The 26,229-nt window shown below is 38.0% G+C and overlaps 1 protein-coding gene across 2 annotated transcripts in view; it reads left to right on the top strand.

The window, feature by feature from the left end:
- RECQL (RecQ like helicase) overlaps nucleotides 1-26,229 on the top strand; it is a 57,386-nt gene that overhangs the window by 2,007 nt on the left and 29,150 nt on the right. Inside the window, exons 2-5 of one of the 2 annotated variants that reach the window (XM_006933559.4) lie at nucleotides 4,914-4,961; nucleotides 20,277-20,474; nucleotides 21,838-22,017; nucleotides 24,645-24,751. In XM_006933559.4, the coding sequence (XP_006933621.1) occupies nucleotides 4,943-4,961; nucleotides 20,277-20,474; nucleotides 21,838-22,017; nucleotides 24,645-24,751 (504 nt within the window). In that variant the 5' untranslated portion in view covers nucleotides 4,914-4,942. Of the gene's footprint in view, nucleotides 1-4,913; nucleotides 4,962-19,368; nucleotides 19,431-20,276; nucleotides 20,475-21,837; nucleotides 22,018-24,644; nucleotides 24,752-26,229 lie in introns of those variants that run through there. The other variant, XM_045061499.1, reaches the window with a different exon arrangement.

Here is a 26,229-nt window from a genome sequence, read left to right as displayed (position 1 = left end):
TTCCTGGTTTGCAGTTTGAATGTCACTGGTGATCTTGCTGAGTGACCACATAGCAACAGGCACGTTGTCCTCCTCACATGAGCTGCTTTGGTGGTTTCTCTGAAGTTTACATCAGGTTGTTCAGCTTTAGTTTGCATGGCTTTGAGAAAAGGGCAGTTTTATTTTCACAGTGATTCCAAGTTACAAGAATGGGAGGAAATTGGAAATGTTAGTTTGGAGAGTTCTAGCCAGATATTGGAGGAAACTAGAATTCAGGATCCAGTTCAGTTTATAAGTAGAAAATAAAACCTTAAGGAAAATTAATAGCACTAGATGTATTACCAAAACATAATCATGATGTTTCTGTCATCCCATTTCTATTAGGGTAACTACAGTTAGGCTAATTTGTTTGCAAATTGAGTCTAGTTTCAATAAATTTGGCCTGACTATTCACATAAGTGCAGCAAAAATAGTGACTGACCATATAGGCTCTTTTAAATCTGCTTTGCTGGAACTTTTTCATATAGAATCTTAGATTGAACTTTTCGGGGCTCTTCAGGCTAAGCAGCCAAGCTAAGGACTTGTCTAATTGTGTCCTATTACAAGGAGATCAGATCGAACTTAAGTAAATACATATATTGTCATGAAAAATAAGACTATTTAATAAAAGGCTTTAAATTCTGGTGGGATCAGGTAGAAAGAAAAAGATAAATGTTTCAACCTTTGTTTACAAAAGTAGTTTTTACTGAATCACTGTAAGCTATAGATAGCTTAAAAGAGAGGAGAAAATGGAGCTTTTTAAATCTGGAAAGCAGGACATTGAAGAACCAGCAATATTTTAAATGAAATCATAAAAAATTATAATCATCTTCATTAGTTCATTCAGTCTCCTGTAATTCTTGCTTTGCTTCACCTTAGGGTTAATAACTTTATGAATCAGTTTTTCATTAGATTTTTAGAAATTCTTACCCAGTTCAGTGTTATGATCTTAAAGTTAACAGAAACCTGTATTTCTTAGTCTTTTCCATGAATCTCTTTGCAGATGAAGCACTATCGTAGGAACAGTTTTGCAAAAACAAACTTTAATCCAGTTCAATTTTAGCTAGACCACACAAAAAATTCCTTTCTCAAGATCCCTTTTCCATAAACCTTCTACACTTTATATCCATCCAGTTTTTGTTACGTCTTTTTTTTTTTTTCCTCATTCTGGAATAATCATTTTACTTTTGGACAAAATTACTTCCTTTATTCCTTTACCAAAACAACATACCCATGTTCTTCATATCTTTCCTTGTCCAAAAACATGTTCTATTTTCTTTAACTACTTTTCATACACTGTTGTTTTCTTTTAATCTTACTCTTTCTAGTAGTTTTAATTATATTAGATTTCTTAACTCTTATCTTTAATTCCTAGTAAAAAACAAGAATTAAGCAATTGTGGACTGGCAACTTTATACATACACAATTACAAAAACCTTTTAGAGATCTATGTTTTTTATAATACAGTTTTTAATGTGACAAAGGATATAGTTATTAATAGACCCAAGTATCTATTGTCTGTCTGTAAAAATTAAAAAGCCAAAAGTTGGGGTTGTTCTAATGAATCCTAGGCCACTAACGTCTGAGTGACTCTTTTGAGACTGTCTGAGCAAGTGAGGCTAGGGTAAAACAATGTTGGCAGGTGCCAATAGAAAGCAATTTGTCATTAATAAAAGGAGAGTTGCCAAAGCTTGAATTTATTGGAAGAGTTCTCCTAGAAGATGAACTAGATTTAGGTTATCTTGTAGCAGATGATACAAATGGAACTAGAAATTAAACATAAATAAGAGCCTTGCATAGTAGTGCAAGGGAGATGCACAATGAAAACCATTCACTCTGAGGTAGATTTGAGACACTGTAGTAGTACTGAGGGACTGCCATGATGGGAACCAATTCAGAGAGCAGACTTTAAGCAACCTTTAAATGGCATTTCCAAAACACTGATTTGCTCAGGTCAGTTTTAGTTGGCCCTCAGACTTGATGAAAAGTATATTGAATGATATAGTTATACTTTCTTATTAACTTTCTGTAGTTCTTATTAGCTTCAGGGAAAAATTATTAGTTGAGGTTGTATGTCCTTAGTAATTTTCTTATATCGGCTAATTACTCATTTTAACAAAAAGAGCAGTTACCAAGCTCCAAACTGTAGCAGGTAGAAATATCATTGGTTTATGTTTATTACAGTCATAGGTATGGTTACTTTCTGTTTTTAGCAAGTGACAGTTTTTTGTTTTGTTTTTTTGTTTTCATTTCTGGTAGTGATGTATAGTTTTATTTCAATAAAAGTTTAAAGTTAGTTTCCTTAAATAAAGTATTAGTAATACTACAATACTGTACAAAAAAAAAAAGAAAAGCTTAAAGAAGATAAACTTATGTTTTGCATTTAATGATTCAGTATATTATCTCATTTGCAAATGATTCAGATACTCAACAAATATTCATGATTTAGTTTAACTTGTTATAAACTTTTTATTTACATTTATTTAAATTATTTATTTTTACCAATTTTTCTTGGATTAGACATTAAACAGCTAACCATCACACTATTTTTCTTATCAACAAATTTTGAAGTCATGCTTGCTTTTGTTTTAATGTTTTTGTTTTATTTTTGAGAGAGCGAAAATGGGGGAGGGGCAAGGAGAAGGGAACAGAGAATCTAAAGCAGGCTCTGAGCTGACAGCAGCGAGCCTGATATGGGGCTCAAACTCATGAAACGCTAGATTATTACCTGATCTGAAGTCAGATACTCAACCAACCAAGCCACCCAGACACCCAGACATGCTTGCTTTTTTTAAGTCAACAAACTTAAACTAGGTTTTACATATCAAAGGTTGTATCAGGTCATGTGAACTTGAAAAACATTTTGGTTTGTTTTTATATGTCTGAGGGTTTCAGGAGTACTTAATTTATAAGTGCTTATTTTTCTTTAAGCCAATTAAATAGAGCTCCTTACATATTCTGGCAATAGCATCTGGAATTAGAAAAATATTACCCATCTATAACATGCATACATAGACATACATAAACATACAGAGACAAACAGATCTTGTAGCTTTTGTTTAAAAAAGTTTAGCCATGAGCTGATAGCCGTAATATTGCAAAATTCACCAGTTTAGAAAAGAACAGTTGGATCTAAATTGTCTTTCTAGGAAGTTGAGGTTACCTGCTCAGATAGCAAAGTTGTTGTTTTTTCCCCCTAGTAACTTTTTTTTTTGTTTGCATGATGCAAAGATCTTTTAGAGCTATTTTTGCAGTCATTGTGTCTTTTAGAAGTTTCTGCTTATCAGAGAATGCATTCTATTGTCTCTGAGAGATTTGAAATCCTCTCTTGTCAAAGGCACAGCTTAAGACACACTTCTCTAAGTTAAAGTTGCCCTCCAGTGGCCGCTACAATTCTAGAAGTTCACCCATTTTTCCAAAAAGGCACAAAATCCTGGTCCATAGACCAACCAGGTAGAATACATCTTTACCTTTAGATTCCCTAAGAGTTCTTAGATATGAGGGGCCCTGCTTTCTAAAAGCTGTTCTAAAACACAGGGAACCATGTGTTTCCCTGCCCTCCTCTCTTTGGAGTAGAATAGGAAGATTTACCTAGAAGCTTCAACAAACAAAATACAGGCATGCAAATTAAAGTCAGCTCAAAATGGAGAGAACAGAGCTCAGATATAAGAGAGACTTGACTTCAAACTCTAGGGTCAGTGAGAAAGTGAATTAAGTGGACTCTGTGGGTTCCATCACCATAGGGGCCTCAGAGTTAAGGAGGAAGGGAGGTTGGGGGGGGTGTCTTCTTTGGATCCCATTTAAAAAAAATTTTTTTTAATGTTTATTTTTGAGAGAGAGAGATAGAGGGCAAGTTGGGGAGGGGCAGAGAGAGAGAGGGAGACATCAGAATCTGGAACAGGCTCCAGGCTCTGGGTTGTCAGCACAGAGCCTGACGTGGGGCTTGAACTCGGCAACAGCAAGATCATGACTTGAGCTGAAGTCAGACACTCAGCCAACTGAGCCACGCAGGCACCCCTTTTGGATCCCATTTTTACACCACAGACTGTCAAAAGTTTAGAATTACCAGAGGTAAAACCAATGAATTATTGAAGTAGTAATCAGTAAAAGTTTATTGTGCACACACCAGAAAGACAGACTGCAAACCAAGAGCATTCAAACCAAAACATGGAAGGAAGCTCAGAGGTATATTGTTAGAAAGTGGTTTATATAGTGAGAAATTCCTGCTCTCAAGCCTCCTCTCCTACTTGTTCATCTGTATGTAGTCTTAAGTTTTAGTCATTCATAGGTATTTAAAGTTCCTTAATTACATACCATGTGTTTCCCCCACATCTGATATTTTCATGTTTTTTCCTGAAATCTAGTCCCTCTGTGGAATACCAGTTCCTCTTTTAAGATTGAACCTAAATTGTAACTGTAAAGCAGGTATTCCATAAAATGTTGAATGATTAATTTGAGTGTTTATGTGGGTGGATTTTACCTAATCTGGGATGTTTGAATCTGTTATTTATAAGATAGGTTTTACCATCCCAATTTTACAGATAAGGAAAGAGGTGAAGAGGAACAGGTTGTTTAACTTTGCTAAGATCATACAGTAATTTATTGCTAAAACTGTTTAGCCTCAAAGCTTTCTTTTTGCTAATCGCTTTGTATGTGGTGTTTAAGTGTCATTGATGTTATACTTGTTGATGTGATTTTGGACACTTCTCTGAAATCTAGAGAATTCGCTATAAAAATTAGTGTGGGAATAACCATGTAGTCCTTATTTTAAAAGTCACTATAATATATAATTTACTTTCTGACATTTTTCATGCTTAGTAGTGATAAATTATTGGGTAGGCATTATCAATACTATGGTTTAAAAACATTTGCTGTGATTTTTCTTTCACTTTTAGAAAGAAGTTTGGATCTCCAATTCAATTTTATGATGGCAGCCATTTCAGGTTAGTGGAAATGATTACATTTTATAGTATATTCTGTTTTGTTTCTAACTTCATGCTCTTTGAAAAAAATTGTTTTTCTCTGTACTTTCAATTTTGCTGTGAACCTTAAACTGCTCTAAGAGGAAAGTCTTAATAAAAATAAAGAATAATAAATTATAAAAATATTTGTTTTAAAAATTCTGATTTTTATGTTGTGTTTTTTTTTAAATTGTAAAACATACCAAAATGTGCCATTTTAACTAATTTTAAGTATACAATTCAATGGGAGCCATTCACATTATTGTGTAACCATCACCAATATCCATCTCCAGAACTTTTTCATCATTCCAAACTGAAATTCTGTACCCATCATACAATAATGCCCTCTTACTCCCTTTCCCCCAATTGCTGGTAACACTACTCGTACTCTGTATGAATTTGACTACTCTAGGTACCTAAGATAACTGGACTCATGCAATATTTGTCCTTTTGTGTCTGGCTTGTTTTCTTTAGTGTAATGTTTTTGAGCTTCATCCATATTATATGTATCTTTTTAAGGTTGAATAACATTGCATTGTATGTATATACCACCTTTTGTTTATCAGTTTGTCTGTCAGTGGACATCTGGGTTGTTTTACCTTATGGCAATTGTGAATAATGCTGCTATGAACGTTTAAATACAAATGGGCTTGAGTCTCTTTTTTCAGTTCTTTTGGGTATATATACTTAGAGGTGGAGCTGCTGAATCACATGCTCTTTCTTCTATTTAAGTTTTCAGGAACTGCTGTATTTTTCTCTATACTCACTGTTCCATTTTACATTCCCAGCAGTAGTACAGAAGGGTTCCAAGGAATGATGTTTTTTGATAGAATTATGGGAACCTAAGAAATCACAAAGTAGAATATATCAATCACTCCAAATCCCACTACTCAAATTAATACTGTAATATGTGGATGCATTATTTTTCAACAGATTTTTAGTTTGCAAAGAGTTTTTATTATTTTTTTAATGAAGTATAATTAACATATAATGTTATGTTAGTTTCAGGAACACAACATATTCCTCAGTTCTATCCATTAATCAGTGCTTACCGTGATAAATGTAGTTACTATTTGTCACCATAAAATATTGTAATATTATTGACTATACTACCTATGCTGTACTTTTCATTTCTGTGACTTATTTTATAATTGGAAGTTGGTACCTCTTAATCCCTTCCACCAATTCATTATTTTCTCTACCTACTTCCCCTTTGCCAACCACCAGTTTGTTCTCTGTATGAGTTTTTTTTTTTTTTTAAACATTCCACATGTAAATGAAATCATATGGTATTTGTCTTTCTCTGACCTTTTTTTTTTTTTTTCAACGTTTATTTATTTTTGGGACAGAGAGAGACAGAGCATGAACGGGGGAGGAGCAGAGAGAGAGGGAGACACAGAATCGGAAACAGGCTCCAGGCTCTGAGCCATCAGCCCAGAGCCTGACGCGGGGCTCGAACTCCCGGACCACGAGATGGTGACCTGGCTGAAGTCGGACGCTTAACCGACTGCGCCACCCAGGCGCCCCATTTCTCTGACTTATTTAGCCTAATACCTCTTAGGTCCATCCATCTTATTTCAAATAACAAGCTCTCATTCTTTTCTATGGATGAGTAATATTCCATTGCGCATATATATATATATATATATATATATATATACACACACACACACACACCACATCTTCTTTATCCATTTGTCTATCAATGGATGCTTGGTTTGCTTCCATATCCTGGCTATTGTAAATAATGCTGCAGTGAACATAGAGATGTGTATATCTTTTTGAATTAGTATTTTCATTTTCTTTGGATAAATTCCCAGAAGGAGAATTGCTAGATTATATGGTATTTCTACTTTTAATGTTTTTTGGAACCTCCATACTGTTTTTACATATGCATGAAAGTTCTTTTTTCTCCACAATCTTACCAATACTTGCTACTTCTTGTGTTTTTGATAGTAGCCATTTGGACTGGTGTGAGGTGATATTCTATTGTGGTTTTGATTTGCATTTCCCTAATGATTAGTGATGTTGAACATCTTTTCATCTGTCTGTCATCTCTGTCTTCAGAAAAATGTCTACTCAGGTATTCTGCCAAATTTTTAATTGGATTGTTTGGGTTTTTCTGGTATTGAGTTGTGTAAGTTCTTTATGTATTTTGGATGTTAATCCCTTATTAGATATCATTTGCACATATCTTCTGTCATTCACTATGTTGCCATTTTGTTTTGTTGGTGGTTGTGCAAAAGCATTTTATTTTGATGTAGTCTCAATAGTTTATATTTGCATTTGTTTTCCTTGCTTGAGCCTACTTAGATAATGTTGCTAAGGGCAGTGTCTAAAAAATTTCTGCCTGTGCTTTCTTTTGGGAGTTTTATGGTAAGGTCTCACATTTAGGTCTTTAATCCATTTTCAGTTTGCTTTTGTGTATTGTGTAAGAAAATGGTCCAGTTTCATTCTTTTGCATGTAGCCACCCAGTTTTCTCAACACCATGTATTGAAAACACTGTCTTTTCCCCATTGTATATTCTTCCCTTCATTGCCATAGATTAATTGACCACATAAGCGTAGATTTATTTTTGGGCTCTCTTGTCTGTTCTATAATCTGTGTGTCTGTTTTTGTGACAATAGAATACTGTTTTGATTACTATATTTGTGTAGTATATCTTGAAATCTGGGATTGTCCAGCTTTGTTCTTCTTTCTGAAGATTGCTTTGGCTATTTGGGGTCTTTTGTGGTTCCATAGTTTTGGAATTATTTGTTCTAGTTCTGTGAAAAATATATTGGAATTTTGGTTGAAATTGCATTGCATCTGTAGGTTGCTTCAGGTATTATGAACATTTTAACAATGTTAATTCTTCCAGTCTGTGAGGGGAGAATATCTTTCTATTTATTTGTGTTTTCTTCAGTTTCTCTTAGCAGTGTCCTCTAGTTTTCAGTGTATAGGTCTTTGATCTTTATGGTTAAGTGTATTTCTGAGTATTTTATTCTTTTTGGTGCAGTTGTAAATTTCTCTTTCTTCTACTTCATTATTAGAGTATAGAAATGCAACAGATTTCTATATATTAATTTTGTATCTTGCAACTTCACTGAGTTTGTCAGTTCTAGTAGTGTTTTAGTGGTGTCTTTAGTGTTTTCTAATAGGGTCATGTCACCAACAAATAGTAACAGTTTTATTTACTCCTTACCCATCCAAATGCCTTTTGTCTAGTTTTTTAAATTGTCTGATTGCTTCTACTACAAAGCTGTAATCATCAAGACAGCATGGTATTGGCACAAAAACAGACACATAGACCAATGGAATAGAATAGAAACCCTAGAACTAGACCCACGAACGTATGGCCAACTAATCTTTGACAAAGCAGGAAAGAACATCCAATGGAAAAAAGACAGTCTCTTTAACAAATGGTGCTGGGAGAACTGGACAGCAGCATGCAGAAGGTTGAAACTAGACCACTTTCTCACACCATTCATAAAAATAAACTCAAAATGGATACAGGACCTGAATGTGAGACAGGAAACCATCAAAACCCTAGAGGAGAAAGCAGGAAAAGACCTCTCTGACCTCAGCCGTAGCAATCTCTTACTCAACACATCCCCAAAGGCAAGGGAATTAAAAGCAAAAGTGAATTACTGGGATCTTATGAAGATAAAAAGCTTCTGCACAGCAAGGAAACAACCAACAAATCTAAAAGGCAACCAACGGAATGGGAAAAGATATTTGCAAATGACATATCGGACAAAGGGCTAGTATCCAAAATCTATAAAGAGCTCACCAAACTCCACACCCGAAAAACAACCCAGTGAAGAAATGGGCAGAAAACATGAATAGACACTTCTCTAAAGAAGACATCCGGATGGCCAACAGGCACATGAAAAGATGCTTAACGTCGCTCCTTATCAGAGAAATACAAATCAAAACCACACTCAGAGATCACCTCACGCCAGTCAGAGTGGCCAAAATGAACAAATCAGGAGACTATAGATGCTGGAGAGGATGTGGAGAAACGGGAACCCTCTTGCACTGTTGGTGGGAATGCAAATTGGTGCAGCCTCTCTGGAAAACAGTGTGGAGGTTCCTCAGAAAATTAAAAATAGACCTACCCTATGACCCAGCAATAGCACTGCTAGGAATTTACCCAAGGGATACAGGAGTACTGATGCATAGGGGCACTTGTACCCCAATGTTTATAGCAGCACTCTCAACAATAGCCAAATTATGGAAAGAGCCTAAATGTCCATCAACTGATGAATGGATAAAGAAATTGTGGTTTATATACACAATGGAGTACTACATGGCAATGAGAAAGAACGAAATATGGCCCTTTGTAGCAACGTGGATGGAACTGGAGAGTGTGATGCTAAGTGAAATAAGCCATACAGAGAAAGACAGATACCATATGTTTTCACTTTTAGGTGGATCCTGAGAAACTTAACAGAAACCCATGGGGAAGGGGAAGGAAAAAAAAAAAAGAGGTTAGAGTGGGAGAGAGTCAAAGCATAAGAGACTGTTAAAAACTGAGAACAAACAGGGTTGATGGGGGGTGGGAGGGAGGGGAGGGTGGGTGATGGGTATTGAGGAGGGCACCTTTTGGGATGAGCACTGGGTGTTGTATGGAAACCAATTTGACAATAAATTTCATATATTGAAAAAAAAATAAAATAAAATGTACCAGGTTAGGAAAAAAAAATTGATTGCTGTTTCTAGGACTTTCAGTACTATGTTGAATGAAAGTGTTGAGAGTGAACAACATCTTGCCTTTTCTGATATTAGAGGAAGAGCTCTCAGTTTTTCACCATTGGAATATGTTAGATGTGGGTTTGTCTTATATGGCCTTTATTATGTTGATGTATATTCCCTCTAAACTCAACTTTGTTGAGAGCTTTTATCATGAATGGATGTTGAATTTTGTCAAATGCTTTTTCTGCATCTGTTGAGATGATCATATGAGTTGTATCCTTCATTTTGTTAATGTGGTATATCATGTTGATTGATTTGTGAATATTGAATTATTCTTTCATCCCCAGTATAAGTCCCACTTGATTGAGGTGAATGATCCTTTTAAAGTATTGTTGAATGTGCTTTGCTAATATTTTATTCAGGACTTTTGCGTCTATGTTTATTAGCAATATTGGTCTCTGGTTTTCTTTTTTTTTTTGGTAGTATCTTTGTGTGGCTTTGGCATGAAGATAATGCCAGTCTTGTAGAATGTATTTGGAAGTTTTGCTTCCTCATTTTTCCAATAGTTTGAGGAGACTAGGTATTACTGTTCTTTAAATGCTTGGTAGAATTCACCTGTGAATCTATCTGGTCTTGGACTTTCCTTTGTTGGTAGTTCTTTGATTACTGATTTAATTGTGTTGCCTGTAATTGGTCAGTTTCTATTTCTTCCTGATCAGTTTTGGAAGGTGGTAAGTGTCTAGGAATTTATCCATTTCTTCTAGTTGGTCTTATTTGCTAGTATATAATTTTTCATTGTAGCCTATTATGTAATCTTTTGTATTTCTGTGGTGTCAGTTGTTATGTATTTTGCATTTCTGATTTTATTTATTTGGTTTTCAGTTTCTCTTTTTGTTTAATATTTATTTATTTATTTATTTATTAATGTTTATTTATTTTTGAGGGAGAGAGACAGAGTGTGAGCAGGGAAGGGGCAGAGAGAGAGGGAGACACAATCCATAGTAGGCTCTGGGCTCTAAGCTGTTTCCCTCGCATATAACTTTTGCTTCTTTCTTGCTACTTTTAAAACTCTCTCTTAATCTTTAATGTTTGCCGTTTTAATTATTATATGACTTGATATGGCCCTCCTTGGCTTCACCTTGTTATGGGCTCTCAGTGCTTCCTGAACCTAGATGTCTGTTTCCTTCTGCAGGTTAGGGAAATTGGAAAAGTTTTCTGCCCCCTTTTCTTTCTCTTCTGCTTTTGAGACCACTAAAAATGCAAATGTTATTATGCTTGAGGTTATTGCAGAGGTCCCTTAACCTATCCTGTGAAGTGTTGATTCCTTCTACTATATTTTTTAATTTCAGTTATTCTTCACTTCTGATTGGTTCCTTTTTATATTTTGTATCTCTTTGTTGAAGTTTCACTGAATTCATCCACTCTTCTTTCCAGTCCAGTGAGCATCTTTATGACCATTACTTTGAATTCTTCATTAGTTAGATTTGCCATATCCATCTTTCAGTCCTTTTTCTGAGGTTTTGTCTTCTTGTGTTGGGAACATATGCTCCTGTCTCATGTTTTTTGACCTTCTGTGTTTGTTTCAGCTCCTTCTCCTAAACTTGAAGGAATGGTTTTGTGTATGTATAGCTGTCTTCTGTGCAGACTGTGTGTGCTTGGTGACTTTTGCTGGCTGGCTGACGCTTTGACTGGTGTGGGCCAGGGTTTCTGGGGCACTCTGTACTGATGTTGCTTTGGTGGGATGGCCAGAGCTGAAGTGGGCATTGGCTGAGGCAGTCCCAGGCCTTTCTGTACAGATGGTGCCCTGGCAGGAGAGCTGTAGCTGAAGTGGGTGCAAGCCAGGGTGTCCCAGGGTTTTTAGCATAAGGGGCACCCGAATGGTGTGGCTGGAGCTGAAGTGGACATGAGTTGGTTGTGGTGGGGCTGCTGGAACAGAGGCAAGGTTTGGGAAGGAGGGGAGTCCCAGGGCATTCCATGTAGGGGGTGCCTTGGCAGAGTGGCTGTAGCCAAGGTGTGTGCAAGCCAGTGGCTCCTGTGGCACACTGTGCAAGTGGCACTCTTGCAGGGTGGCTGGAGTGGAAGAGAGCATGAGCCAGGAGGTCCTGGAGTGCTGTTCACTGTGGTGTCCTAGCATGTCATCTGGAACCAGTATGGTACAGATTTGGATTGTTCCAGGGTGCTTTGGGCCTATGTCACTTTGGCAAGATGGTCATAGCTGTGGTGAGTGCTGACCAAGGGTTTCCTGGCATTCATTGTACCGTGGCTGCCCTGGTAGGTCGGCTTGGGATGGTGTGGGCTAGGGGACCAGGACTCACTGAGGCAATAGGCCAGTTAAGGTGCCTAGACCATGCTCCCATCCATGTAATCAAGGTGGAAAGTAATGTATACTCTCCACTCAACCAGTCCCTTTAATCCAGAGAGATTTCCAGCAGCTCCCTTGCCATTTGGTGGAGTTCTAGGGATGGATCCTTTATATTTCAGTTGTTCTGTTAAACTGTGGCTTTTTTTCTGTGTCCTAGGGGGTTCAGGGCTAGTATGACCAGGGCTCGCAGAGGCAGCAGGCCAGCTATGGCTTCTGGAACCCGCTCCTGTCTGTGCTGTCAAGGTGGACTGGGAACATTAACCATGGCACTTGCCAGCGCCTCAGATCTGGAGATAGTTCTAGGAGCTGCCCCACCATTTGGTAGTGGCCTAAGGCTGATTCCTTTATATTCTAATTTCCCTTCCAAACCTTGGCTGTTTTTCTGTGTCCCAGGGCAGATGAACCTGCTCCTGGCCCTTCGATAGTATCCCTTCCCACTGTAGTTTGCAGCATAGGGGCTGGGAGTTTTCTTTGTTACAGTGTGTGTCTCTTGCTGTTTTTCATGTGCTCTGTCTTTTGTTGTGCAGAAGCTGTTCAGTCTGCTCGCAGTTCTTCAGAAGGAATTGCTCTGTTAATAGGTGTAGATTTGTTGTGTCTGTGGAGGAGATGAGTTCAGGGTCTTCTATGTTGCCACCTTGGATCAGAAGTTCTCTGTCAGTTAGGGTTTGATCAGAGAAGCAGAGGCACTATGCATGATACAAGGGATTTACTGGAGGGATTTAACCTTATGTGATTGTGTGAAGTGGTCAAGCTCTTCCCTGGTGTTTGTCACCTGTGTGTGTGGCACTGAAGTCCACGCCAATGGTCAGGAAGAGAAGGTGATATACAGTGGGGGTGCAGAGGCAAACTGCAACCTGTGAATCATGAATCGTGTTTCTTAGCAGAACCTGTATTAGTCTCAGTGCCTCACAGTCTCCAGTGTGGATGATTCAGGAGTGGGTGTACATGCACATGGACTGGCATACCGCTTGGCTGAGGGTTCAGAGAAGCTGAAGGAGAACCAACAGCATCTGGGGGAGCTACAGACTCTGCTCTTTCCCCGAGGATATCTAGCAGCAGCCAGAGTTGTGGGCTCGGTGCTGCCCTGTGCCAGTGAGGTCATCAGTCCTGGTCTTAACTAACCTTTCCACATATGGAAAACAAGGGTACTCTTTCACTTCTACCTTCCATATATCTGGCTGCCCAAGGAAACAACTGTCCCTTGTACAACCAAAGACAAACTCTTCTTCTTCCCAAAAAAGGGCACAGGTTCTTGTTATTCATCTTTGGATGATGCTCATTCCTCTTGTTAATCACATCCTTCTTGGTAATCCTCTAACTTAATTCCTGAGATATGAAGTCAGCTACTATTAGCACATTTTATTTAGATGTTAGGAAAATAGGAAAAGGGACCTAGATACATACATACATACCTACCACCAACAACAAAAAGGAAGAGATGCTTATAGTTATTACAGTCCTGTTTCTCACCTGGTCATGTGGTCATTAGATGTTATTTTATAACTATGTTCTTCACTTTCGTATTCCTTCTTTGCTGTCAACAACACCTCACCTGGTTACAAATCCTTGCCTGGCGTGTGGACTTGCCTTAGCAGTTTGCTTGGATTTAGCTTTTGTAGTTTTGCATTAACTTTGATCACAGAACGTGGGAATACCAAAAGGTACCCTAGAGGTTTTCCTACATTTCACACATACTCTTCCTTATTTCAGTAGTGTTGTAGCAATCCAGTTTCTCTTGAATAGTCAGAATCAGTCACCCAAGCCAGTACAGTAACCTCCATCTTTTCCTGTTGATTTACTGGCATGAGGAGCTCAAAGTGGTCAAGAGGCAGTCCACTTCCATTTATTTTTATTTTTTGTTTTTTAATTTAAATTTTAGTTTTAGTGAACATACAGCACAATATTGGTTTCTGGAGTAGAATTCAGTAATTCATCACATATAATACCCAGTGTTCATCACAACAAGTGCTCTTAATACCCATCACCCATTTAGCCCACCCCCTGCCCACCTCCCTCCATCAACCCTTTTTGTTCTCTATCGTTAAGATTCTCTTATGGGGGTGCCTGGGTGGCTCAGTGGGGTAAGCATCTGACTTTGGCTCAAGTCATGATCTCATGGTTCGTGAGTTTGAGCTCCACACTGGTCTCCTTGCTGACAGCTCAGAGCCTGGAGCCTGCTTTGGATTCTGTGTCTCCCTCTCTCTGCCACTCCCCTGCTCACACTCTGTTTCTCTCTTTCAAAAATAAACATTAAAAAGTCTCTTACGGTTTGTTTCTCTCTTTTTCCTTTGTCTCTTCCCATATGTTCATCTGTTTCTTAAATTCCACATATGAGTGAGATCATACAGTATTTATCTTCCTCTGACTGACTTCACTTAGCATAATACACTCTGGCTCCATTGTATGGATGGACATGAGCAAAACTGCATTGATCACGTGATTTGCATAAGTCCAGTCCCTGTTTTGACTGGTGGATCACCATGGTATTTGTCTTCCAGGAACTGTCCATTCAGAGTTAGTGTCCAGTAATTTATGAGAAGCTATTTTCCTTTCCCCAATACATAATTACCCTGATACGTTTCTTTGGAGAACACTAGTGAGAAGATTTACTATATAAATTTTTAGTTGTGTCTTTTCTCACAGGGTCCCAATCTCTATTTAGGGGACTCTGGGTCTATAAATTGGTTCTTTTCTGGGAGCTGGTTGAAAGACTCTGACTTTATAGTGATTCAAGTCAAACTTAGTTTACCAGAATCAGGGCTTTGCATTCTGCATATTCAAATCAAGTAAACCGTTTCAAGGACATCATGATCAACTAGCCAATGCCAGAGTTCTCTGCGGATCAGACTATTCTGATTACTGTTTCTGCTCTGTTGCCTATTATAGCAACCACATATATCTTTTCTTTGGTTGTGAACTGAATTAGCCCTCATACCTTGGAAAATCCATTATTCTCATTGATTCTGTTGATCTGCTTCAAAGGTAGTACTTCCCTTGCTGTCATTCCTAGCTTACAGAGAACAGTCACTGTGAGCTCTTCAGGGAAGCTGGGTAGCATTCTCCTTTCCTGAAGCCTCTGGATCACCTCCTTTAGTGTATACCCAGAAAGTTCTAGCCCTTCAGTATCATTGAGATCTACACCTGTGTCATTCTATCTCAACTTTCTAATAATTCATCTTTGGAGCCAGGTTTCTGGCAACCAACGAAGTAAATTATTAGAGCCACTCCTGGCCACTGTACTACTGCACTAAACCATAATTTCATATTGAGTCTGTATCAGTGAATTTAGCTTCATTTAATATTCTATTCACTCTGATTTAGTACCGTTGGGATCTGTTCCCTCACATATTCCCACCATATTTTTGGTGATATAGGCATACCTCAGAGGTCTTCAGATTTGTTTCCAACCACTGCAATAATAAGTCAATATCACAATAAAGCTAGTCAAATGAACTTTTTAGTTGTCCAGTACATATAAACATTATGTTTATACTGTTCTCTATTAAGTGTGCAATAGAACGTCAAACAATGATGTTCATACCTAATTAGAGATACTTGATTGCTGAAAAATCCTAGCTATCATCTGAGCTTTCAGTGAGTGTAATGTTTTTGCTGGTAGAGGGTCTTGCTGTAATGTTGATGGCTTCTGACTGATCAGGGTGGTGGTTTTGAAGGGTGGGGTGGCTGTGGCAATTTCTTAAATAAGACAACACTTAAGTTTGCTGCATTAATAGATTCTTCCTTTCACGAATGATTTCTCTGTATGTGTGATAGCATTTCACCCACAGTAGAATATCTTTCAGAATTGGAGTCAGTCCTCTCAAAACTTGTCACTGCTGTATCAACTAAGTTTATGTAATATTCTAAATCCTTGGTTGTCCTTTCAACCATCTTCACAGCATCTTCACTGGGAGTAGATTCCATCTCAAGAAACCACTTTCTTTGTTCATTTAACTTCTGTTAAAGTTTTATCATGAGATGGCAGCAATTCAGTCACATCTTCAGGCTCCACTTTTTTTTTTTTTAAGTTTATTTATTTATTTTGAGAGAGAGAAAGAATGAGCAGGGGAGGGGCGCCTGGGTGGCGCAGTCGGTTAAGCGTCCGACTTCAGCCAGGTCACGATCTCGCGGTCCGTGAGTTCCAGCCCCGCGTCGGGCTCTGGGCTGATGGCTCAGAGCCTGGAGCCTGTTTCTGATTCTGTGTCTCCCTCTCTCTCTGCCCCTCCCCCGTTCATGCTCTGTCTCTCTCTGTCCCAAAAATAAATAAAAAAACGTTGAAAAAAAAATTAAAAAAAAAAAAAAAAAGAATGAGCAGGGGAGGGACAGAGAGAGAGAGAATCCCAAGCAGGCTCCACACTGTCAACACAGAGCCAATGCAGCACTTGAACTCATGAACCGTGAGATTGTGACCTGAGCCAAAACCAAGAGATGGACGCTTAACCCACTGAGCCACCTAGGTGTCCCAGGCTCCACTTCTAATTCTAGTTCTCTTGCTATTCCCACCTCATCTGCAGTGACTTACTCCACTGAAATCTTGAGCCCTCTAAGTCATCCATGAGGGTTGGAATCAACTTCCAAATTCCTATTAATGTTGATATTTTGACACCTTCCCATGGATCATGAATTTTCAGAATGGCATCTAGAGTGATGAATCCTTTCCAGAGGTTTTCAATTGATTTTACCCAAACCCATCAGAGCAATCCCTATCTGTGGCAGCTATAGCCTTATGAAATGTATTTTATAAATAATAAGACTTGAAAGTAAATGACCCATGAATTACAGATGGATGTTGTGTTATCAGGCATGAAAACAAGATGAATCTCTTTAAACATCTTCATCAGAGCTCTTGGGTGACCAGTGCATTGTCAATGAAAGAAATCTTTTTTCTGAGCCCTAGGGCTCAAATAGAGCTCAAATATAACCCACGTTATAAACAGATGTGCATAATTATAGATTCAGGCTTATAGAACACAGGCAGAATAGATTTAGCATAATTCTTCTTGCCCCTATGATTTTTGGAATTATAAATGAGCATTGGCTTCAACTTAAAGTCACCAGCTGCTTTAGATCCTACCAAGAGAGTCAGTCTGTTCTTAGAAGCTTTGTAGCCAGGCATTGTCTTCTCCTCTCTATGAAAGTCTTACATGGCATCTTCCAGTAGAAGGCTACAATAAAAATCTGTTGTTTCTTGTGGCCACCTTAATTAACTATTTTAGCTAAATCTTCTGGATAACTTGGTGTTTCTACATCAACACTTGCTGCTTAACACTTTTATGTTGTGGAGATTAAACCTAGCAAACCAACCTCGACTAGCTTCAAACTTTTCTTCACCTTCCTCACCTTTCTGAGCTTTCGTAGAATTTTAGTAAATGTGGTGCCGAAGTGAGCACTCAGCCTTCCTAGAATTGAAGAGAGTCAGGGCCTTGCTCTGGATTAGGCTTTGGCTTAGGGGAATGTTGTGGCTGGTGTGATCTTCTGTTCGGATTACTAAACCTCTCTTCATATCAGCATTAAGGCTGTTTTCCTTTCTTACGTTTCATACATTTACTGGAATAGTACTTTTAATTTCCTTCCAGAACTTTTCCCTTCCATTCACAACTCAGCTAACTGACTCAAGAGGTCTAACTTTCAGCCTGTATTGGCTTTTGACATTCAGTAGTCTTGGCCCAGTACCTATAGGAGATAAGGGGTTCTTCTGGGACAATCATAGAGACTTTGAGGTTCCTTTATACAGATCCTGCATTTCTCTCAGGTTCTTCAGCATATTTAGGAGGGGCCAATCAACCGCATTATTCTCAACAGAAATATTCTGTGACAGCAAACACTTGGTCACCCAGAGCCTTTCCCTCTCTAGATACTTAATTACTGGTGTCTAGATTGTAATCTAAATAACTTTGTCTACTACATGCCATGGAATACCAATTGAACTGCAGGCAAGGGTCATTAATGCCTTTAAATCTAATCAGATCAGAGACTATTCTAGGTGGCATAGAAGCAATTTAGAGAACCTGCTTTTAAGTTTCTTTTCCTCTGGAACAACATTTGGTATTGGTTAGGGTTCACTCAGAGAAGCTGAATCATGAGTGATTTAAGGGATTTATTGTAGGGATCAGTTCCTGTATGATCATGGGGCCTGGTTAAGCAGTCCATTGCTAGTCCTGAAGTCAGCAGTGCCAGCAGTAGGAACGGGAAGATGGAGATGGAGTGTGGGAGGGTAAAGATGAGCTCAAACCCAGGAGGACAAAATGGAGCTTGTCTGCCTTTCACTTGGACTTGTGTTGGTTGTGTAACCGCCTCCAAGGATCTGACTCCAGATGCTGGTGCCCTGCAGAAGAGCTAGTACACTTGCCATAGAAAATTGCACAAGAACATGGCCAGGGATTCAGGGAAGCTGAAGAAGCTGTGGGCCAAGCTACTGCCCCAAAGAGGTTCAGTAGGAGCTGGTGGAACTGGGTTCTGCTTTATGCCAGGAAGGTGAAGCAGCAGATCCATGACAATGTGAATGAGCCCCAGCAGCACCTGACATTATGCCAGCCATCTGAATGTAAACCTGACTGCTGTTTCATTTTTACCTTCCAGGTCTGAAGCAGAGTTCACTTGTGACCAATCCTAACCAGAATCATGCAGGGAAGGCAATTCTGGTATTGGCATAATACAAAAACACCATAACATCCTATTTTAAATCATAGCCGTGAGATTTCATCTTATGAAAATTTGGGGCATTAAAGCTGGACACTGATTAAAGCAGGCTGATGTTTTAGAGAGCATCAAGTATATCTTTAAAAATTTTTGGTTTCTATTGGTATGGTGTCAAAAGGAATCTCACTTTGACTTTAATACTCGGATTGATTAGAATCATACATTAAGTCTGCTTTATAAATTAGTGATGATGGACTTATAATGTCAATTCCAGTAGCACACTCAATTTTTCTTTTAATTGTTACTTCAGCTTGTTTATAATCACCAATGCCTTATCTTGCCAACATATGAACCCAAATATGTTTTCATGAAATAATAGCTAAGTAGTTATGGGGTGAATATCACTCATCATCAGGGAAATACAAATCAAAACCACAATGAGATACTACTTCATAACCTGTCAGAATGGCTGAAATTAACAACTCAGGAGACGACAGATGTTGGTGAGGATATGGAGAAAGGGGAGCCCTTTTGCACTGTTGATGGGAATGCAGACTGGTCTAGCCACTTTGGAAAACAATATGAAGGTTCCTCAAAAAATTGAAGATAGAGCTACCCTATGACCCAGCAATTGCGCTACTAGGTATTTATCCAAAGGATACAAAAATGCTGATTTGAAGAAGCACAACACACCAGTATTTATAGCAGCACTATCAACAATAGCCAAATTATGAAAAGAACCCAAATGTACATCGACTGACGAATGGATAAGGTAGGTGTGGTATATGTATACAATGGAATATTACTTGGCAATCAAAAGAATGAAATCTTGCCATTTGCAACAACATGGATGTAATTAGAGTGTATTATGCTAAGTGAAGTAAGTCAGAGAAAGACAAATTAAGATTTCATTCATGTGTGGTGTTTAAGAAACAAGCAGATGAACATAGGGGAAGGGAAGGAAAAATAAGATAAAAACAGAGAGGAAGGCAAATCATAAGAGACTTTCAAATACACAGAATAAACTGAGGGTTACTGGAGGGGAGGTGGGTGGGGCAATGAGCTGAATGAGTGATGGGCCTTAAAGAGAGCACTTGTTGTGATGAGCACTGGGTGTTATATGTAAGTGATGAATCACTAAATTCTGCTCTTGAAACCATTATGCATTATATGTTAACTACCTTGGATTCAAATTAGCAAAAAAAAAGCTTCCTTTTGTTTCAAAGTTTGGTCACTTAAATGACTTAGGAGACTGTTGGACCACTGCCCTACAACACAGTAAATATAATAATGATCATTTATTAAATGCATAACTATGTGCCAGTTACTATGTTAAAACTTTCCATATATTATCTCACTTAATTCTTTAAAACAATACTATGAAAGCTAGATATTGTCCCCTTGTACAGATGGGGAAATTGAGGCTTGGTTTAGTGCTTAGCCTGAGCTAAGAGGAGGACCTAAAATTTAGGTCTATGTGACTCCAGCACACATGCTCTTAACCACCTTACTCTACTACTGTAAGTTTGTCTGTAATTCTGATGGTGAGGAATAGCCAAAAATCAACAGAGATACCTAAAACTAATTAATTATTGCATCTTTTTTTCCTTCCTCATAGCTCTAACTGAAGAATTGGAGTCTGTAACCAATGAGCTACATGCAGTAGACATTCAAATTCAGGAACTTCTGGAAAAGCAACAAGAGCTTATTCAGAAAAAGAACATCCTAACAAACCAAATAAAGCAGCATTTTGAGGATTCTGATGCTGGGGAAAGCAGTGACTGGGATTCTTCACCTGCTGCTTGGAATAAAGAAGGTTTGCTCTGTTTTTGTTTGCTAGTCTTGTTTCTGCTTGTTTCTTTACACAGGAGTTAAATCATTGTTCCTGGATCAGTGCTTTCTAGGCACTTGGAAGGGAAACTGGCTGTTCCTTAAGTGCATGGGAAACCAGTAGGCAAACCATTCTTTGCCCATGTTCTTTTTGAATGAAGCTTTTATTATTCACACTTCATTATTTTTTCCAAATGTGGTTCTTTTTTTAAAAAAATTTTTGGGGCGCCTAGGTGGCGCAGTCGTTTAAGCGTCTGACTTCAACCAGGTCACGATCTCGCGGTCCGTGAGTTCGAGCCCCGCGTCAGGCTCTGGGCTGATGGCTCAGAGCCTGGAGCCTGTTTCCGATTCTGTGTCTCCCTCTCTCGCTGCCCCCCCCCCCCCCCCGTTCATGCTCTGTCTCGCTTTGTCCCAAAAATAAAAAACGTTGAAAAAAAAAATTAAAAAAAAAATTTTTTTTAATGTTTATTTTTGAAAGAGAGAGAGAGAGCGCGCGAGCATGAGCGGGGGAGGGGTACAGAGAGAGGAGGAGACACAGAATCCGAAGCAGGCTCCAGGCTTTGAGCTGTCAGCACAGAGCCCTGACGCAGGGCTTGAACCCACGAACCATGAGATCATGACCCGAGCCAAAATCGGACGCTTAACTGACTGACCCATTCAGGCGCCCCTCCAAATATGGTTCTAGCAGCATCAATCAATGCTTGGAAAAAGAAGATTTTTTACGAAATTTTCTAAGTTTTAATTAGAAAAAAGTTAATTAAAAAAAAATTCAAACTTGCCAAAGTCTAGTTCATTTTCCTGCCCTAGTGAACACCTTCCTTGATTCAAGATCTTGCCAAGTCTCATGTTTATCACGAACTATCACTTATACTGGAGTTCGTAACAGTGCTTTTGTAGCCCTTGCTTTTCAGGGGATTTGCTTCTAAACAAGATATTTACATAAAAAACTCCGCATAATTGTTAACTTGATGGTATTTGAGATTTTTATGATACTATGAATTCCTTGATCAACAATCAGACTGGTTTTCAAATGCCTGGTCAAGGACCTTCCTCTTCTGTGTAGGTTAATTCTCAACTGGCAAATGTTTTCATTTTTTCTGATGGATTGTTTCTTACTATATGTCATTAAATCTTTTTGCCTAAGCTTCGGAGTTAAACTAATCTCAAAATTGTCAGTATAAAGGTTAAATTGTCAGTAATATTAAAACTTACATAAATTCTTAACTGCTTTTCTCTAATATAAAAGCTGCCATTTACGTTTGTATTGCATTTATAATCCTAAATAATTCTAATATATTTGGCTTATTATTATTATTATTATTATTGTTTTATTATTATTTTTTGTCTAGATTTTCCCTGGTCTGGTAAAGTTAAAGAGGTTCTGCAAAATGTGTTTAAACTGCAGAGGTTCAGACTGCTTCAGCTTGAAACTATTAATGTAACAATGTCTGGAAAGGAGGTATTTCTTGTTATGCCTACAGGAGGTGGAAAGAGCTTATGCTACCAGTTACCAGCATTATGTTCAGATGGTATGTATTAATAAAGATTCGTTTTAAGTTGAACAAAGGAACTTCTCTCTTTTTTTTAAATGTTTATTTATTTTTGAGAGAGAGACACAGAGCAAGAGTGGGGGAGGGGCAGAGAGAGGGAGACACAGAATCTGAAATAGGCTCCAGGCTCCAAGCTGTCAGCACAGATCCTGACGTGGACTTGAACTCATGAACCATGAGATCATGACCTGAGCCAAAGTCAGACATTCAACTGACTGAGCCACCCAGGCACCCCAAGGAATTTCTCTTTTAAGTCTTAAAAAAAATAATTTCTAACCATACTTATGTATAAGTCAAGTGCATTTTTAATTTCATTTATCTTAATGTTAATAGACATTTTAAAAGGTTCACTTAAAGAGGGAATGTTAAAGACTTTGAGCAGAATTGGTTCTTTTATATGGTTCTTCAAACATAATTAAAAAACATGTTGTGGGACAAAAAGTACTAGAAAAGGAATCTATAGACCTGGAGTCTAGTCCCAGATCTTTATTGAGTGTCAGCTAGGGGTGTTAGGCACTGGAGATAACAGTAGTGAGCAAAATGGGCAAGGTTCTCGTTTTCACAGAGCTCATAGTGTAAAGCAGAACTTTCTCAAACTATAATGTGTGTAAGGATTACTGGTGACATGACTGACATGCAGATTCTGAGTTTGTGTGAGACCCAAGATCTTGCATTTCTAACAAGCTCCCAGGTACTGGGTTGCTCTCTGGGGACTAGCAGTGGTATAGATAGAGAGGGGTCAGCAAACTTACCTTTAGAGAGGCAGTCGGTAAATGTGATAGGTGTGGTTCATATGGTCTCTGTCGCAACTACTGAACTCTGCCATTGTGGTACAAAAGTAGCCATAGACAGCATGGAAACAAATGGATATGCCTGTATTCTATTAAAACTTTATTTACTCAAACAAGCAGCTAGTTCTTAGTTTATTGATACCTGGACTAGAAAATAGAGGTAATTGTAGGCAATTGCAATAAAAGTTTTGTGATAAAGATTTTTTTATTTTAATTAATTAATTTTTAAATTTTATTTATTTATTTATTTATTTATTTATTTATTTATTTATTTTGAGAGAGAGAGAGAGAGAGAGAGAGAGCGAGAGCATGAGCAGGGAAGGGGCAGAGAGAGGGGAGACACGGAATCCAAAGCAGGCTCCGGTCTCTGAGCTGTCAGCACAGAGCCCAATGTGGGGCTTGAACTCACAAACTGTGAGTTGGACACTTAACCAACTGAGCCACCCAGGTGTCCCATGATAAAGGTGTTAATAGGGAATTAAGTCAGTGCAAAGATCTGGTCTAGGGACTGTCCAGAGAAGGCTGTCCTGAGCAAGTGGCATTTGAGCTGAAAGCTGAAGGATAAGTAGGCAAAGATAGACAGGAGAGGAAGGAAGAATGTTCACACAGGGGAGCAGTATTTCTGAGAACCCAAAAGTAAGAACATGCGTGGTAGGGAGTATCAATAATCTGGAAGAATTTCAGTGTGGCAGGCAGTGAGGGGCAAGCACATGGAAAGAGTCTTGAAAGATATTATAAAAATTTCCTTAGATGAGTGGGAAACCATTGAAGGGTTTTATATAGGTAAGAGACTTGCCAGAATTGTGGTTTAGAAGATGGAGGAATTCCAGAAATAATTAGGAGGTAGATTCAGTAGGACTTGGTATTCATTGGATTGGGGGTAGGAAAAGGGATAGTCTAGAATGTTGCCCAAATTCTAGGCTGGGACAAATTGTTCATTGAAATAGGTTACATTTGGAGACATAATTTACATGGTAATGGAGAGAGAGGGAAGATGAGTTGAGGAAGGGGAGGTAGTGAATAGGACATTCTTTGGAAAGAATTGCTGTGAAGGGAAAAAGAGAAGGGACCCTAAATTAGGTATCCAGGGTTTTTCAAAGATGAGAGAGGCTTGCCTGTGTTTAAATGTAATGTGAAGTTATCATTGATGAGGGAGAATGCGAAAATACAGCAAAGAGACTATCTGAGATGTCAAAATCCCTGATAAAGTCTGAATTTGGTATATTTTTTAATTGGTCTGCTCTCCGGTTTATTTTAAGGAACAAACTATAGAAACATAAGGTCAGTGATTTTAATAATGTAGAATAGCTCTTACAGCTGTGCACAATTTCAATAATAAGAGAAAGGGGACACTATCAGAATTTCATCCAGTCAGTAAATGTTCACTGGTTTCTATGTGGCATATATTAATCTGGTATAGTAAGTGGAAGAATAGTCTTGTAACTATCATTCTTAATTATACGGGTTGCTTATGTTTTCTTTGGAAACTTTGGAATAACTTTTTTCTGATATAACTGCTTACTACTTGACTTGATTTATGTTATTTTGCTAAGGTTACCAGTACTGATTGTTAAAAATGATAGTAAAAATTCACAATCATATCTATTTTTATCTTTATAGTAACGAATGAGGGAAGAGATTTCTGTCTAATCTTATATCTGCTTATTTGACTAATGATCATTTATTTATATCTATCTCCTCTATTAATGAGGGTAAAAAATAGGTAGTATATTGATGTTGTGATGTCCTCAGGTGAATGGTTGAAAGTCATTCTGGAGGTAGTGTAAAATTTAAAGTAGATACTTTCTCTTTTAGGTTTTACCCTTGTGATTTGCCCATTGATCTCTCTTATGGAAGACCAGTTAATGGTTTTAAAACAATTAGGAATTTCAGCTACCATGTTAAATGCTTCTAGTCCTAAGGTATGCTTCTGTGGTTCTTTTTTTTTTTTTTTTTTTTTTTCATTTGTTTTTTAAGTTTATTTTGAGAGAGAGAGAGTGTGAATGCCTGTTTGGGAGAGGGGCGGAGAGAGAATCTCAAGCAGTCTCCATGCTCTTAGCACAGAGTCTGAAGTGGGGCTCAATCCCTTGAAAAAGATCATGACCTGAGCTGAAACCAAGAGTTGGATGCTTAACCAACTGAGCCACCTAGGCACGCCCTTTTTTTAAAATCCAAACTCTTCACTAAAGTAGGAGCCTTGGTTACAATTGAATTGGTTATAAAATTATAAGCTAATAACTATATCAAGAGTTGCAAAGTACTGTTGATGGGCCAGTTCTAGTCTACTACCTATTTTTATATGGTCTGTGAGCTAAGAATGGTTTTTACATTTATATCTATATATTTTAATTTAATTGGTTTATTTGAGAGAGAGAGAGAGCATGAGCAAGGGAGGGGCACAGGGAGAGACAGAGAGAATCTTAGGCAGTCTCCACACTTAGCACGGAACCTGACACAGGGCTTGATTCCACAGCCCTGGGGTCATGACCTGGGCTAAAATCAAGAGTTGGATGCGCAACCAACTGAACCACCCAGGCGCCCTGGTTTTTATATTTTTAAATGGTTAAAAAAAAGTTAAAAGAATAACACTTTGTGAAGTGTGAAAATTATAAGGAAGTCTGTAAAGTTTTATTGGAACACAACAGTGCTTGTTCATTTATGTGTTGTTTTCACACAATAATGGCAAAATAGTTGTGATAGATACTGTATGGCCCACAAAACCTAATAATATCTACTATCTGGCACTTTACAGTAAACATCAGCTGAGCTGTTTTATATTATTTATCTATTAGAAAATAGTAAATAAGAATTCCTAATTATACAATATTATTAAATATAAATGGTGCACTACTAACAAGATAACCTGTCCCTATAGAATCTTTTTGGTTTCGGAATGGACTCTCTTACTTTCATCTGTTGAATAAGCATTTCCCAACTATTCTTTTTTAAAAAGGATGTTATTGAAATTTTTTAAAGTGCAGAAAAGTAGAGAGAATCATAATAAAACTCTAAGTACCCATTAACCACCTTTAACATTTATCAACATATGACCAATCCTTTTTCAATTATATACCTGGAATTTTCCCTGCCTCCTCCCCTTGGTTTATTTATTTGAAACAGTTCCCAGATATCATTTTAGTTGTAACTCCTTTAATATATATCAGAAAAAAAAATTGCAATGGCATTATCATACCTAAAACAATTTGATATTGATTCATTAAAATCATCAAGTAAATGGGTGTCTGTGTGACTCAGTTGGTTAAGTATCTGACTTCGGCTCAGGTTATGATCTCAGGGTTTGTGGGTTCGAGACTGCCATCGGGCTCTGTGCTGACAGTGTGGACCTTCTTTGGATCCTTGGTCTCCCTTTCTCTCTCTGCCCTTGCCCTGCTCGTTCTTT

This window comes from Felis catus, chromosome B4 (assembly GCF_018350175.1).
Source record: "Felis catus isolate Fca126 chromosome B4, F.catus_Fca126_mat1.0, whole genome shotgun sequence".
Lineage (NCBI taxonomy): Eukaryota > Metazoa > Chordata > Mammalia > Carnivora > Felidae > Felis > Felis catus.
This window is presented reverse-complemented; position numbering and strand designations above follow the sequence as displayed.